At 50.0% G+C, this 11058-nt stretch overlaps 1 protein-coding gene across 11 annotated transcripts in view; it reads left to right on the top strand.

The window, feature by feature from the left end:
* The first annotated feature begins 3605 nt into the window (after positions 1 to 3605).
* Positions 3606 to 11058, top strand: part of IDH3B (isocitrate dehydrogenase (NAD(+)) 3 non-catalytic subunit beta) — a 21169-nt gene continuing 13716 nt past the window's right edge. For 5 of the 11 annotated variants that reach the window (XR_014791910.1, XR_014791913.1, XR_014791912.1 and 2 more), the window contains exons 1-7: positions 6025 to 6400; positions 6778 to 6837; positions 8030 to 8124; positions 8713 to 8833; positions 9102 to 9162; positions 9539 to 9671; positions 10425 to 10558. Coding sequence is in view for 7 of the 11 variants with exons in the window: in XM_084855139.1 (XP_084711265.1) it covers positions 6118 to 6400; positions 6778 to 6837; positions 8030 to 8124; positions 8713 to 8833; positions 9102 to 9162; positions 9539 to 9671; positions 10425 to 10558 (887 nt within the window). In the remaining 4 variants the exon portion in view is untranslated. Of the gene's footprint in view, positions 3661 to 6024; positions 6401 to 6599; positions 6838 to 8025; positions 8125 to 8712; positions 8834 to 9101; positions 9163 to 9538; positions 9672 to 10424; positions 10559 to 11058 lie in introns of those variants that run through there. The other 6 variants (XR_014791911.1, XM_084855142.1, XM_084855140.1 and 3 more) reach the window with 3 other exon arrangements.

The following is an 11058-nucleotide window of genomic DNA, read 5'->3' as shown; positions in this document are numbered from 1 at the left end:
GCATATTTTGGCCCCCAGAGCTCCCCGCACTGCCTCCTTCAGGTGGACAAATCACTGCCTCTCACAGGAATTTGGCAACCTTTCCTATATAACTGGGGTTAAGGACAAGGGCTCCCTGGTGGGCCTGAGCCCCAGCACCTCTCTCTCTCGATGGGGAGCAGCGATGGTGGGGGTTGAGCTATTTGGGCAAGTGGCCTCCTCCTGCCAGTCAGCTGGACAACCCAGCTGTTTCTGTGGCCTCTTGCAGAGCCCCCTGGATCCGAAGCCCTTGCTGGACCAGGCCCCCCCCTCCCAATTCCTCTTCAAGATCAGCACCATTAACTTCTTTGGGTCTGTGCAGAAGGGCTGCTAACTGCCTGAGATTGAGGGGGACTCACTAATGAAGGGTTCCCTGGATATACATGGGAGTGTGTGACAGAGAGAAATGGTAATTCTTTTGACAGCTGTGCTGCTGCAAATGGCAGTTAATTGCCCCATGCCCTTGCTCTAAGGGCATGGGGCAATTGAGGTGGGGGAAAGAGGTCACTTCCCTGAATGGGTGCACACCTGACAAAGAGCCATCAGGGAACCAGGCTGGCATGGGGGCAGCCCCATTGTGTGTCCTGGGCAAACATATTGACCGGGTTTGCAGGTTCACCAAAGGGGAAATAAGCCATGGTGGCTTATTTCCCCACACACACATCTCTGCTGGTCAGATTTGCCTAATTACCCTTGCTGGCACAGCTTGTCATGTTGTGCGAACCTGGCAAGGTTGCTGTGGTTAATGAGCCCCCCCCCCCCCTAAAGCAGCCCATACAACTTTCTCTCCTCAGGAGCAAGATAAGGTCGAGAAGAGAGCCTGGAGCTGCTCAGCCCCACAGGGCCATCTTGTTCATCTCTCTTTCCTTGGGAGTCTCAGGGAGGCCCAAAGCTGAAAGGCCTTTGAGCTCATCAGTGAATGAAAAGCTCTCACGGGCACAGTTCTCTCCACAGTGCTGGCCTGGGAGTCTCCTTCAGGTGTGCCTTTCCCATAATTGAGCACCTCAGTATTCACGTGGGGTGGGGTGTTGAGAACATCGCAGTGTCAGAATTTCTCTTCCATGGAAAACTTGTATATCTCCCTGACAAGAGGCTCTTTCAAGCAAGGGATTTCCCCCTGCACCCTGACATTCTGAAGTAATAACAGTTGCGTGAGAGGACTGTACCATGGTAGAAACTTCATGTTTGAATCAGCCTCCAATATAATGCCCACAAACCACTGGAGTAAAGCAAAAGTACATTAAATCTCCCCCTCACCCCCAGCCCCCCGTTCACAGAAAACCAGGGCCAGCCCAAGACATTTTGCTGCCTGAGATGGAGCAGCCAGTGCGCCTCCCACCCCGCCTAAAGTCAAGGCGTATAATACCTAAGGCTGGACAAATTATTCTGGCATCTGAAGCAGAAAAACCCACAAGCACATCTCCCCCTCTTTGGCGGTAACCCCCCCCCCCAAATAACAAATTGCTGCCCTTTCATGGCACCCAAGCCAAAATAGCAACTGAAAAAATTTGCAAACCCAGCACATATGTAGTGACTTATGAGCTCATAAATTGCTACATTTATTTATTTGATTTAATTACCCTGGCATCCATCCATCTTTGCAGAGTATATTTGTTTCCTGCCCTTTGAACTGCATGGGACAACCAAGAAAATGCCAAGTTCATCCGCAAACATCCCAGGATCCGCAAGAACGCTGACAAAGCCACCTACTGTCCCAAATATTCTCTGTCCTGTAGTTCTTCATATCAGAGACAGATCACACACTCATGGGGTGTGTTTGCAGTTGTTCATGGGGAGCATTGAACGCATGCCGGTGCTGATCTGGGGTACAGCCATATGCCTTTCTAAACTGGTTGGGATTTGCCAGTCTAAACTGCAATCTCTGCCCCTGATCAGAGTTGAACTACCCATTTGCCATAAGCTATGCTACTTGGGCCAAGAAAGAAAAAGGGGGAAGCATATAGACCCTGTGATTGTGTGCCCTGGCTCTTGTCTTTACTGGCTGCCGCAATGGGGGAGCAGCTAGTCATGAATAAAAACTCTGGAAGAGCTAGGTCTTCATACAAGTGCCAATTAACCTAAAAGCCAAAGTTCTTGTGTTGAAACAATTCCTCGTGAGAAGGTTGATATCACAGTCAAAATCTATTATTCTTATTGTGTGGAAGAGTGTAAAGGCATCTGATAAGTCCCACCACCTATCCTAGGGATGGCAGAGAAATCCATCGTGGACCCCAATGAGGCCAGATTCAAAGGAATCAAAAATAACATCCTGCTGTGGTTTATAAAAGTCAGATGTTTTGACTTTGCCTTTAGCTAATTTCAGTTGGCATGTCAATTTTTCTGCCATGGCCATTTGCCATAATTCCATATACCATAATTTCAGTGTTAGAAGTTCTGCAGTTTTCCAGCTTTTGGCTATGATGTTTTGGGCAGCCATCAGCACAAACTCAATTAAGTCCTTAGATGTCACTTTTGCATTTTGTTCTTCTCATATTGTTAATAAGGCCAACGCTGGTGTCACAGGTATGGTTTGATGTGTAATATTTGCCATTTCTGAAAATAAGATGCTCCAAAACTGTGAGACAATAGGACATGTCCACCACATATGAATAAATAACCCTTGTTGGTTGCAGTTTCTCCAACATTTTGTATTGTTTGTGGTGGCTATTCTTGCCAAACGTACTGGCACTGAAAATATACAATTTCAATGTATTCTCCCTGAGAGTTGACAGTTGTCCTTGTTTGTGTCACCCATACTTCATCCCATACCTTTTGCTCTATTGGTATCCCAGTATCATCCTCCCGTATTATTTTCAGCCTGTCTGACATGTTCGTATCTATTTCAAAAATTTGTGAATTTTTTTAAAACCAATCCTCTTGAATTAACCATATGTTTCAATAATATACCCTCAACTTTTGTCATGTTTCTGGTTGCACTTTCTTTTACTAAAGGATTTGTAATAAAATCATGTATTTGATAAAGCTTTGGCTATTGGGTGGTATAGAAACAAATGAACGAACAAACAAACAAACAAACAAACAAATAAATGAAGGCGCATCCAATTCATTTGCATTCCCTGAAGCTTTTCTTCCAATTTTGCTACAGCAAGGGGGATTTCGTTTTCGTAGAAATCTCTCATACTACAAAACCCCTTTTGTTTCCATCTTGCATGTTGTTCTTGTTTATTTATGGAAGGAAAATTTGGATGCAACATGAATGGGAGCAACGGGGATATTTCTGGAATTAATCTATTCTTCCATTGCCCCAGGATTTTAAAGGTGGCGTATACACATACACTCTTTCAACTGTCGTGTTTTCCTCGCCAAACAAGACGTGGTCGGTGGCTTGGTAGCGCGGCGGAGCCCACGCAGCCGCCCCCCCCGCCCTTCTCCAGCGCCACGGCGCCTTCCTGAGGTGCGGCGAGCAGAACTGGCCCCGGCGCTCCCGGGGCGGCCGCGCCAGAGCCGCGCGGCCGGGCGGGCGAGGCCGGCGGCTTTGCTCGCCCCGCCGCCCGCGCAGGGCCGCGCGCTGCCGCCCCGCCGCTCGGGCCCATCGGCGCAGCCCCGAGAGGAGGCGCGCGCGCGGCATCGCGGGATCGGAAGATGGCGGCCGTCGGGGGCGCCCGGGCGGCGCTCGCCAGGGTGAGCCCCGCGGGAGGCGCGGCCTGGACGGGGGAGCAGCGGCTCGTCGCGCCGCGAGGAGCGCGCCGTTGAAGTCGGCCGCCTTCACGGGAGATGGGGGCGCGCCGTGTCGCGCTCCGGGGGGCAAGGCGGGGCCTGGGGAGCGGCGCGGCCTGCGGGCAGCCTCGGGGCTGACGGGACCTCCGGGCCCGAGCCCGGCCCCTGCCCGGCGCAGGGCCCGGTCTCGAGCAGCCTGGCAGGCGGCTGCCCGGCCTCGGCCCGAACGCCTCCGGCGCCGGGAGCCCGCCGCCTCCCCGGCCGCCGGCCCGCGCCGACGCCGTGGAGCCCCTCCTGCCGCTCCGTTGGCGTCTGCCTGTAGCGTCGCCTGCGGCTTCGCGCCCTGAGCCTCGGGTGACGGAGAGCGGGCTGCAGCCCTCTTCTGTGCGACGCCCCCGTGGCGCTGGAGCCAGTGGGCCCCCACGCCGGGGGCGTTCAGGGCGAGCCTGGACAGCCGCCTGTCGACTTGGATCCCAGCAGGGAGCGGGGGGCTGCGCGCAGAGGCCCTGCAGGCCCCTTCCCGCCCTGCCGTTCCATGATTCCGCGAGTGCTGTCACGGCCCCCCTCAGACTTCTCTTCTCAGGGCTAGAGTAATCCAGTTCCCACGTTTATTTTACCTGGATTTAGCAAACAAGGGGCCGCGGCGGCTTAGTGGTTAAGACGCTGAACTGCAGACCGGAAGGCCGGCAGGTCAGCAGTTCGAGACCCGAGTGCCGCGTGACGGAGTGAGCGCCCGTCTTCAGTCCCAGCTCCTGCCAACCTAGCAGTTCGAAAGCAAGACATTGCAAGTAGATAAAAAGGTATCGCCTCGGCGGGAAAGGTAGCAGCGTTCCGTGCACCTCGGTGTGGAAGCGTCTTCGGACAGCGCTGGCTCTTTGGCTTAGAAACGGGGATGAGCACCGCACCCTAGAGTCGGACACGACTGGTTGGGGACACTTTTACCTTTTTAGCAAACAACAAAGCTAAAATAAGTACCTTATGTGTCCCAATATACTGCAAGTATTTGGCCTGAAATATTTGAGGGATGTTTGTGTGGAAATAAATCACATTTAATTTGATTTGAATTTTATATTTTGTAGAATTTTTTATTGGAATACTTGTAAAAATGTAAAGACAATATCATGTACGTCTGTTACATTGCTTTAGTTTAAGAAAACAACCAAAGGTACTGAAAACTGTTGGCACGCTACTAAAATTTAGCAACCCAAAGGACTGTACATGATATGCTGACAACCGGTCACCTACAACTTCGAAACTGCCACGTTTGCCTAATATTGTATTTGTATTTGGCATCTATTCATTGTTACTAATGAAATGGAAAATTTTCCAATGAAAAATTAAGCATTGGAAAATTTTCTGACCCACATCACTGGTGTGGTGCTGAAAATGGCAAATTACATGTTGAGGATTATTAGGAAAGGGACTGAAAATATAATGATGCATCTGGGTTTGGAATTCTATATATAGTTGTTCAAAAAGAATATTTAACTAGAAAAGGCAACCAAATGGTCGACTTTTTCGAGCACTTTACCTGTGAGGAAAAGTTATAGTCTTTGGGGGGTGGGTTTAGTTTCGGAGGAAAAGCAACCACAGGTGGTGGTGGTTTTGTGGGGACATGACAGGTCAATAAGATTATGGATGGTGTGGATAGAGAGAGGTATTTATCTCTCAGGATAGTAGAACTTGGATTCATTAATAAAATTGGGAATAGCTTTGGGACAGACAAAAGGAATGACTTCGTCACATAACTCATAATTAATTTCTGGACATCTAGCCACAAAATGTGATAGCCTCTAACCTAGATGGCTTTGCAACTGGATTAAACAAAATCATGGATTAGCCATGCTAGACTACATGGACCCTCTGGACATGGGATCAGCTGCTGGGAGCAAAAGAACATAAGAACATCAGAGGAGCCCTGCTGGATCAGACCAAGGGTCCATTTAGTCCAGCATTCTGTTCACACAGTGGCCAACCATCTGTCGACCAGGAACTCACAAGCAAGGCATGGGCACAACAGCACCTTCCCACCCATGTTCCCCAGCAACTGGTGTATATAGGCTCACTGCCTCTGGGACTGGTGGTAGCACATAGCCATCAAGACTAGTAGCCACTGATAGCCTTTTCCTCCATGAATTTGTCTAACCCCCTTTTAAAGCTATCCAAATTGGTGGCCATCATTACTTCCTGTGGTAGCGAATTCCATAGTTTAACTCTGTGCTGTGTCAAGAAGTACTTTCTTTTATCTGTCCTGAATCTCCCATGAATCAGCTTCACAGGATGACCCCAGGTTCTAGTATTTTGAGAGAGGGAGAAAAATATCTCCCTGTCCACATGCATAATTTTGTAGACCTCTATCATGTCTCCCCTCACCCTCCTTTTTTCCAAGCTAAACAATCCCAGCTGTTGTAACTTTCTCTCATGGGGAGATGCTCCAGCCCCCCGATCATTTTAGTTGCCCTTTTCTGCACCTTTTCCAGCTCTACAATATCTTATTTTAGGTGTGGTGACCAGAACTGGACACAGTATTCCAAGTGTGGCTGCACCATAGATTTGTATAGGGGCAGTATGATGTTGGCAGTTTTATTTTCAATCCCTTTTCTAATTATGCCTAACATGGAGTTTGCCTTTTTTTTTACAGCAGCTGCACACTGGGTTGACATCTTCATTGAACGTCCACCACAACCCCAAGATCTCTTTCCTGGTCGGTCACCACTAGCTCAGATCCCATCAGGCCATACTTGACACTTTTTGCCCCAGTGTGCATCACTTTACACTTGCTTACATTGAACTGCATTTGCCATTTAGATGCCCATTCTCCCAGTTTGGAGAGTTCCTTTTGGGGCTCTTCACAATCCCTTTTTGTTGCCTAATGCCATCTTGTGAGTGTTCTGGTTGGCCATGATGGGAGACTGGAAAGAAGGGGAATTTCTGTTCCGGCTCCATTTCTCTTGTGAATGAGGTCTAAGGGTTAAGCCCGAGGTTGAGCCTTGTTGATGAGTTACTGGCTCTTTACATCAGGAGTTGGCGAAAAGGCCACTCTCTCCCTGTTGTTCTTCTGTGTGTCTTCTGCACCCCCAGAGCTGTGGAATATGGAGAAGCCTTGGAACCTCAGCGGCAGTTCTGCAGAGGCAAACTCAGGTAAGAACTCCCTTGGGAGGTGTAGAGATGCTGCCATGCCCTCCAGCCCAAGGCTCCTTCCCCTGTTTACTTTTCATGGTGTTTCTAAGCTACAGTTCTATGCTGTTCCCTCCTGAGGGAGGCTGGTTCGCTTCCTCTCTGCTGTCCTTGTGCCGGCAGGCAACGACCCCTTTATTCAAGTAGGCTTTTGGCCTGTAAGTGAGTCTGTTGGGTTGAGTGCTGTTTTTAATTCTTATTTTCTGTCATTGTTATGTTTTTATTGTATTTAATGTATTGTTTTACTTAATTTTAATTGTGTAAGCCCCCTTGAGTGTAATTTTTTTAGTAGAAAGGTGAGGTATGAATCAATCAAGCAATCAATCTAGCATCCTAAGCAGTGTACAAAATATGAAAGAGCTATGCAGCCATCCTAATTAAAAACGGATTACCTAACAAGACAAGCCTCTCTCTCATTCTGCCTCCTAGCAAAATGCAGCTAATAATGCCTACCTTACAGGGTTGTTGTAAGAATCACTAATGATATGTTTAGTGCTTGAAATATTTGGAGAAGCATGATATAAATACTACCATAGTTTTCTTAGAGGAAAGAGAGATTCTCACTGTCTTCACATACTTTGAAGAAGAGGGAAGAGATCCTTCTTTGCCTCTTCTGCTAAGTATGGGAGGAGAGCTTCCTAACTCCAAGTACTCCAGCAATGGAATACGCTCCTGGGCTATGCTGGAATATCCTTGGGAGGCAGGGGAGGGAGCAGAGCTCACTGGTAGAGCACTTGACTGGCACGTAGATGGCAGGATAACTCCCTGGCAGCATCTCCAGGTACAAGGCTCAGTCAGTGGGTGTTGGGGAAGGCCCTTCTCTGCTTGAGACCCTGGCGACCTGCTGCCAGTCAGAGCAGACAGTGCCGAGCTTGATGGGCAAAGCATCTGCCCTCATCTAAGGCGACTTCCTATGTTTGCTTGGAAGGAAGGAAAACAGGACAGGCCCCTGGACAGGACCCTTTCGCTGTATCTTGCCCTCTCTTTCTGTATGTTTCCTTTCTAGTACTTCTTGTTCAGCGATTCCCACCAGCTTCCCTGGCTTGACCTCCCCGCACCTTAATCCTCTAGAGGGTGGGTTGTGGGTGGGAGCTGGAGTGGATGTCCTTGCTCTGTGGGGCGGGGCGGGGGTGACTCTGTGTTTTGTTCCAGGCAGAGAGCACAAAGCCGGAGGGCGTCTTCTCGGCTACCATGTTACCAGGTGATGGGGTGGGCCCAGAGCTCATGCACTCTGTCAAGGAAGTGTTCAAGGTAAGGGCTTCTCGGGGTGGGGGGCATGAACACGTAGTGAGCACTCTTTTCGAAAGAGTTGACTTTGAGAGTGGCTCCCCTTGTGTTGGTTAAGAGGAGGCAAAGGGCTGGGTGGATAAAATATTCCTTGCCTTGGCGCTGACATGCAGGCACCCCATCCATGTTGGATCCTAGAAAGATTGTGATCTGCCAGCTGGTCTTATGCACAAGCCCGTGTGATTCAGTGGGGCTTGGCTCCGAGTCTCTCTCCGCCCTTGACATGTGACAGGGCCCTCTGACAGCCCAATAGGGATTGGGCAGTGCTTCCTTCCCGAAGCACAGCCTCTGGGTTGATCACCAAGCAGGCTCACCATTCTACACATGCCATTCCCTGTGAAAGGAGGAGAGAAAATTGCTCAGCACAACTACCTCAGTCTCTAGCCTGCTTCCCCTGCAGCGGGGAGGACCATCTGCACCTGGAAGTCACCATTGGCAAGCTCTGGCAGTGTGTCGGTCAGAATGGGATTCCAGATCTGCAGGGCAGGAAGGCCCCATAGCAAGACAGGAACGAGTTCCACCCTAGGTCATCTCTAACGTGGCTTTCTGCAGGCGGCTGGTGTTCCTGTGCAGTTCGATGAGCACCACCTGAGTGAGGTGCAAAACAGGGCGTCAGAGGAAATACTGGATGAGGTTCTTGAGTCCATGAAAAAGAGCAAAGTGGCCCTCATAGGTATGGAACGTGGGGCCATTGTGGTTGAGGGGAAGGGCACAAGGGACTCCTCTGTAGCCTGCCCTCGAGCCCTGCAGCGTGGACCTGGGGAACTGGCATAGACTGTCAGTAGGTGGCTTCTCTGCTACTGCCCATGCACAGGCCTTGGAAAGGGAACAGGCAGCATGCCTTCCCTGGGGCTTCCATGATCTGGTCATTGCTCAGCTCTCCTCCTTGCAGGGCATATGTCTTTTCTCACACATCCTTGGGGGTTCTCTTATCCTTGCAGGAAAGATCCACACCCCGATGGAGTACAAAGGGGAACTGGCCTCTTATGACATGAGGCTCAGGTATGTTTCTGCAACCTTTGGCGAGAATCCTTAAGCCATATGAATGATGCTAACTTCAAGTGCAGCCTCCACCACGATGCTGAAGACATTCGGTTTGCGCTGCTTCAAAGCCGCCCACTGTTTGGGCTTTTTGGCAGTGTTCTTTGGGGGACATCTTGGGGACTGGCAATGGCAAAAAGCTTGAATCAGTTGGACTGTTGTGGGGGGCCTACTCAGAGCAGGGTGGGAATTGAGGGGGTCACAGGGCAGGATGGTGGATGCTGGGTGGACTGGCGTTAATGCAGGATTCAGAAATGTCAGCAGTCTCTGTGTACGTGTGTGTGCGTATGAGTGTGTTCAGGGAAGGCGTAAGGCTAAGCTTGACTCCCTCTTGCAGGCGTAAGCTGGACCTCTTTGCAAATGTTGTCCATGTGAATAGCCTGCCTGGCTATAAAACCCGGCACAACAACTTGGACCTGGTGATAATCCGCGAGCAGACAGAGGGAGAATATAGCTCCCTGGAACATGAGGTCAGTGGCACGTCTGTTTCTGTGCTTGCTGGTCCCACTTTTCCATTGTTCAGACAGAATTAGTCCAGAAGCCCCACTCTTTGGGAATGGCCTTGCCTATTGTTACATAATCAAGCCATGGGAGCGAGGCCTTGTTTGGCTGGGGGGGACATGTCCAACTAATATCTGGTCTTTGTCCGGGGGGGTGGGGGGCGTCTGCAGAGTGCCAAACCTCTGAGGGTAAAATGGGATTGGTGAGGACCTATATGTTGCATGATGTTTAGAGGAAGAGGGTTGAATCCAGAACAGATTTATAGTGTGTCAGGAGTCAGCCTGGTAAGAAAGAAACTGGTTCAGCTTCACTCCTATTGGTTATTTTAAACATTTTAACCCAAATGTTCTACAGCCAAAAAGGAGCCCAGAGTAGCTTACATAGGATCAATAATAGACCAGACAGTCACTGCCCTCAGGCTCACAATCTAAAAGATATGAGACAAAAGGAAAAAGAGATTGGGAGGGAAGAGGAAAATAAGCAAGCTCAGGTATCAACTCTTGAAGTTCCATTTCTTAAAATGGTCAGCTTGAATGGAAAGAGTCCAGGGAGAGGAGGAGCTGAACGGAGGTGGCCTCTGAGCCATGATGTCTCCTTCCAATCATATTTTTGATGTACAGAGCAGAGGAACCTGGGTGAGTCTTGGGTTCAGGGAGTAGGATCCAGCTTGCTGGAGCAAGTGTTCACATGGCTGCGTGGCTTGTGCTTCTTTCTGTGTTCAGAGTGCCAAGGGTGTCATTGAGTGCCTGAAGATCATCACTCGGGCGAAATCGCAGCGCATTGCCAAGTTTGCCTTTGATTTTGCCACCAAGAAGGGGCGCTCCAAGGTCACAGCTGTGCACAAAGCCAACATTATGTGAGTGGGAAAGCAGCTGGGGAGGAGGGGGAAGGGAGGGCTCTTGCTTCTGGGGCCATCCCTGCCACACCATCCTCGGGGCTGCTCTCTCCTTATATCTTTGCCAGCTGCTCCTGCCTACCTTGGGTTTGCTTGGTGCTGGCTCATCCCCTCCCTCTTGAGCTTTGGCTGCCTTGAATGCCAGCCACCTTCCTTGGTGAGGCGTCTGGTTGCTGGAACTCTTAGCCCATGAGTCTTTGATAGTGGCTGAAGGAGATGCATGCCTGAGATAGCCAAAAGCGCACAAACATTTTCTGGTGGTGCTAGGAAAATGTTCATTTTGAAGTTACGGAAGCTCAGTTGGAAGCACCAGCCTCTGGAGCATATGAGACAAGGCAGAGGGTCTGTGAATAATCCCGAATGGAGCACTGAAATAGGCATCCCTGGTCGTTCCCCCCCCCCCCCCCAATTCTGTGCATAAAGTAGCAAGTTCTGGTATTGACATAAGCTAAATCGCTTTG

This window comes from Heloderma suspectum, chromosome 5, assembly GCF_057233095.1.
Source record: "Heloderma suspectum isolate Gila_16-S chromosome 5, 16-S_ref, whole genome shotgun sequence".
Classification (NCBI taxonomy): Eukaryota; Metazoa; Chordata; class Lepidosauria; order Squamata; family Helodermatidae; genus Heloderma; species Heloderma suspectum.
This window is presented reverse-complemented; position numbering and strand designations above follow the sequence as displayed.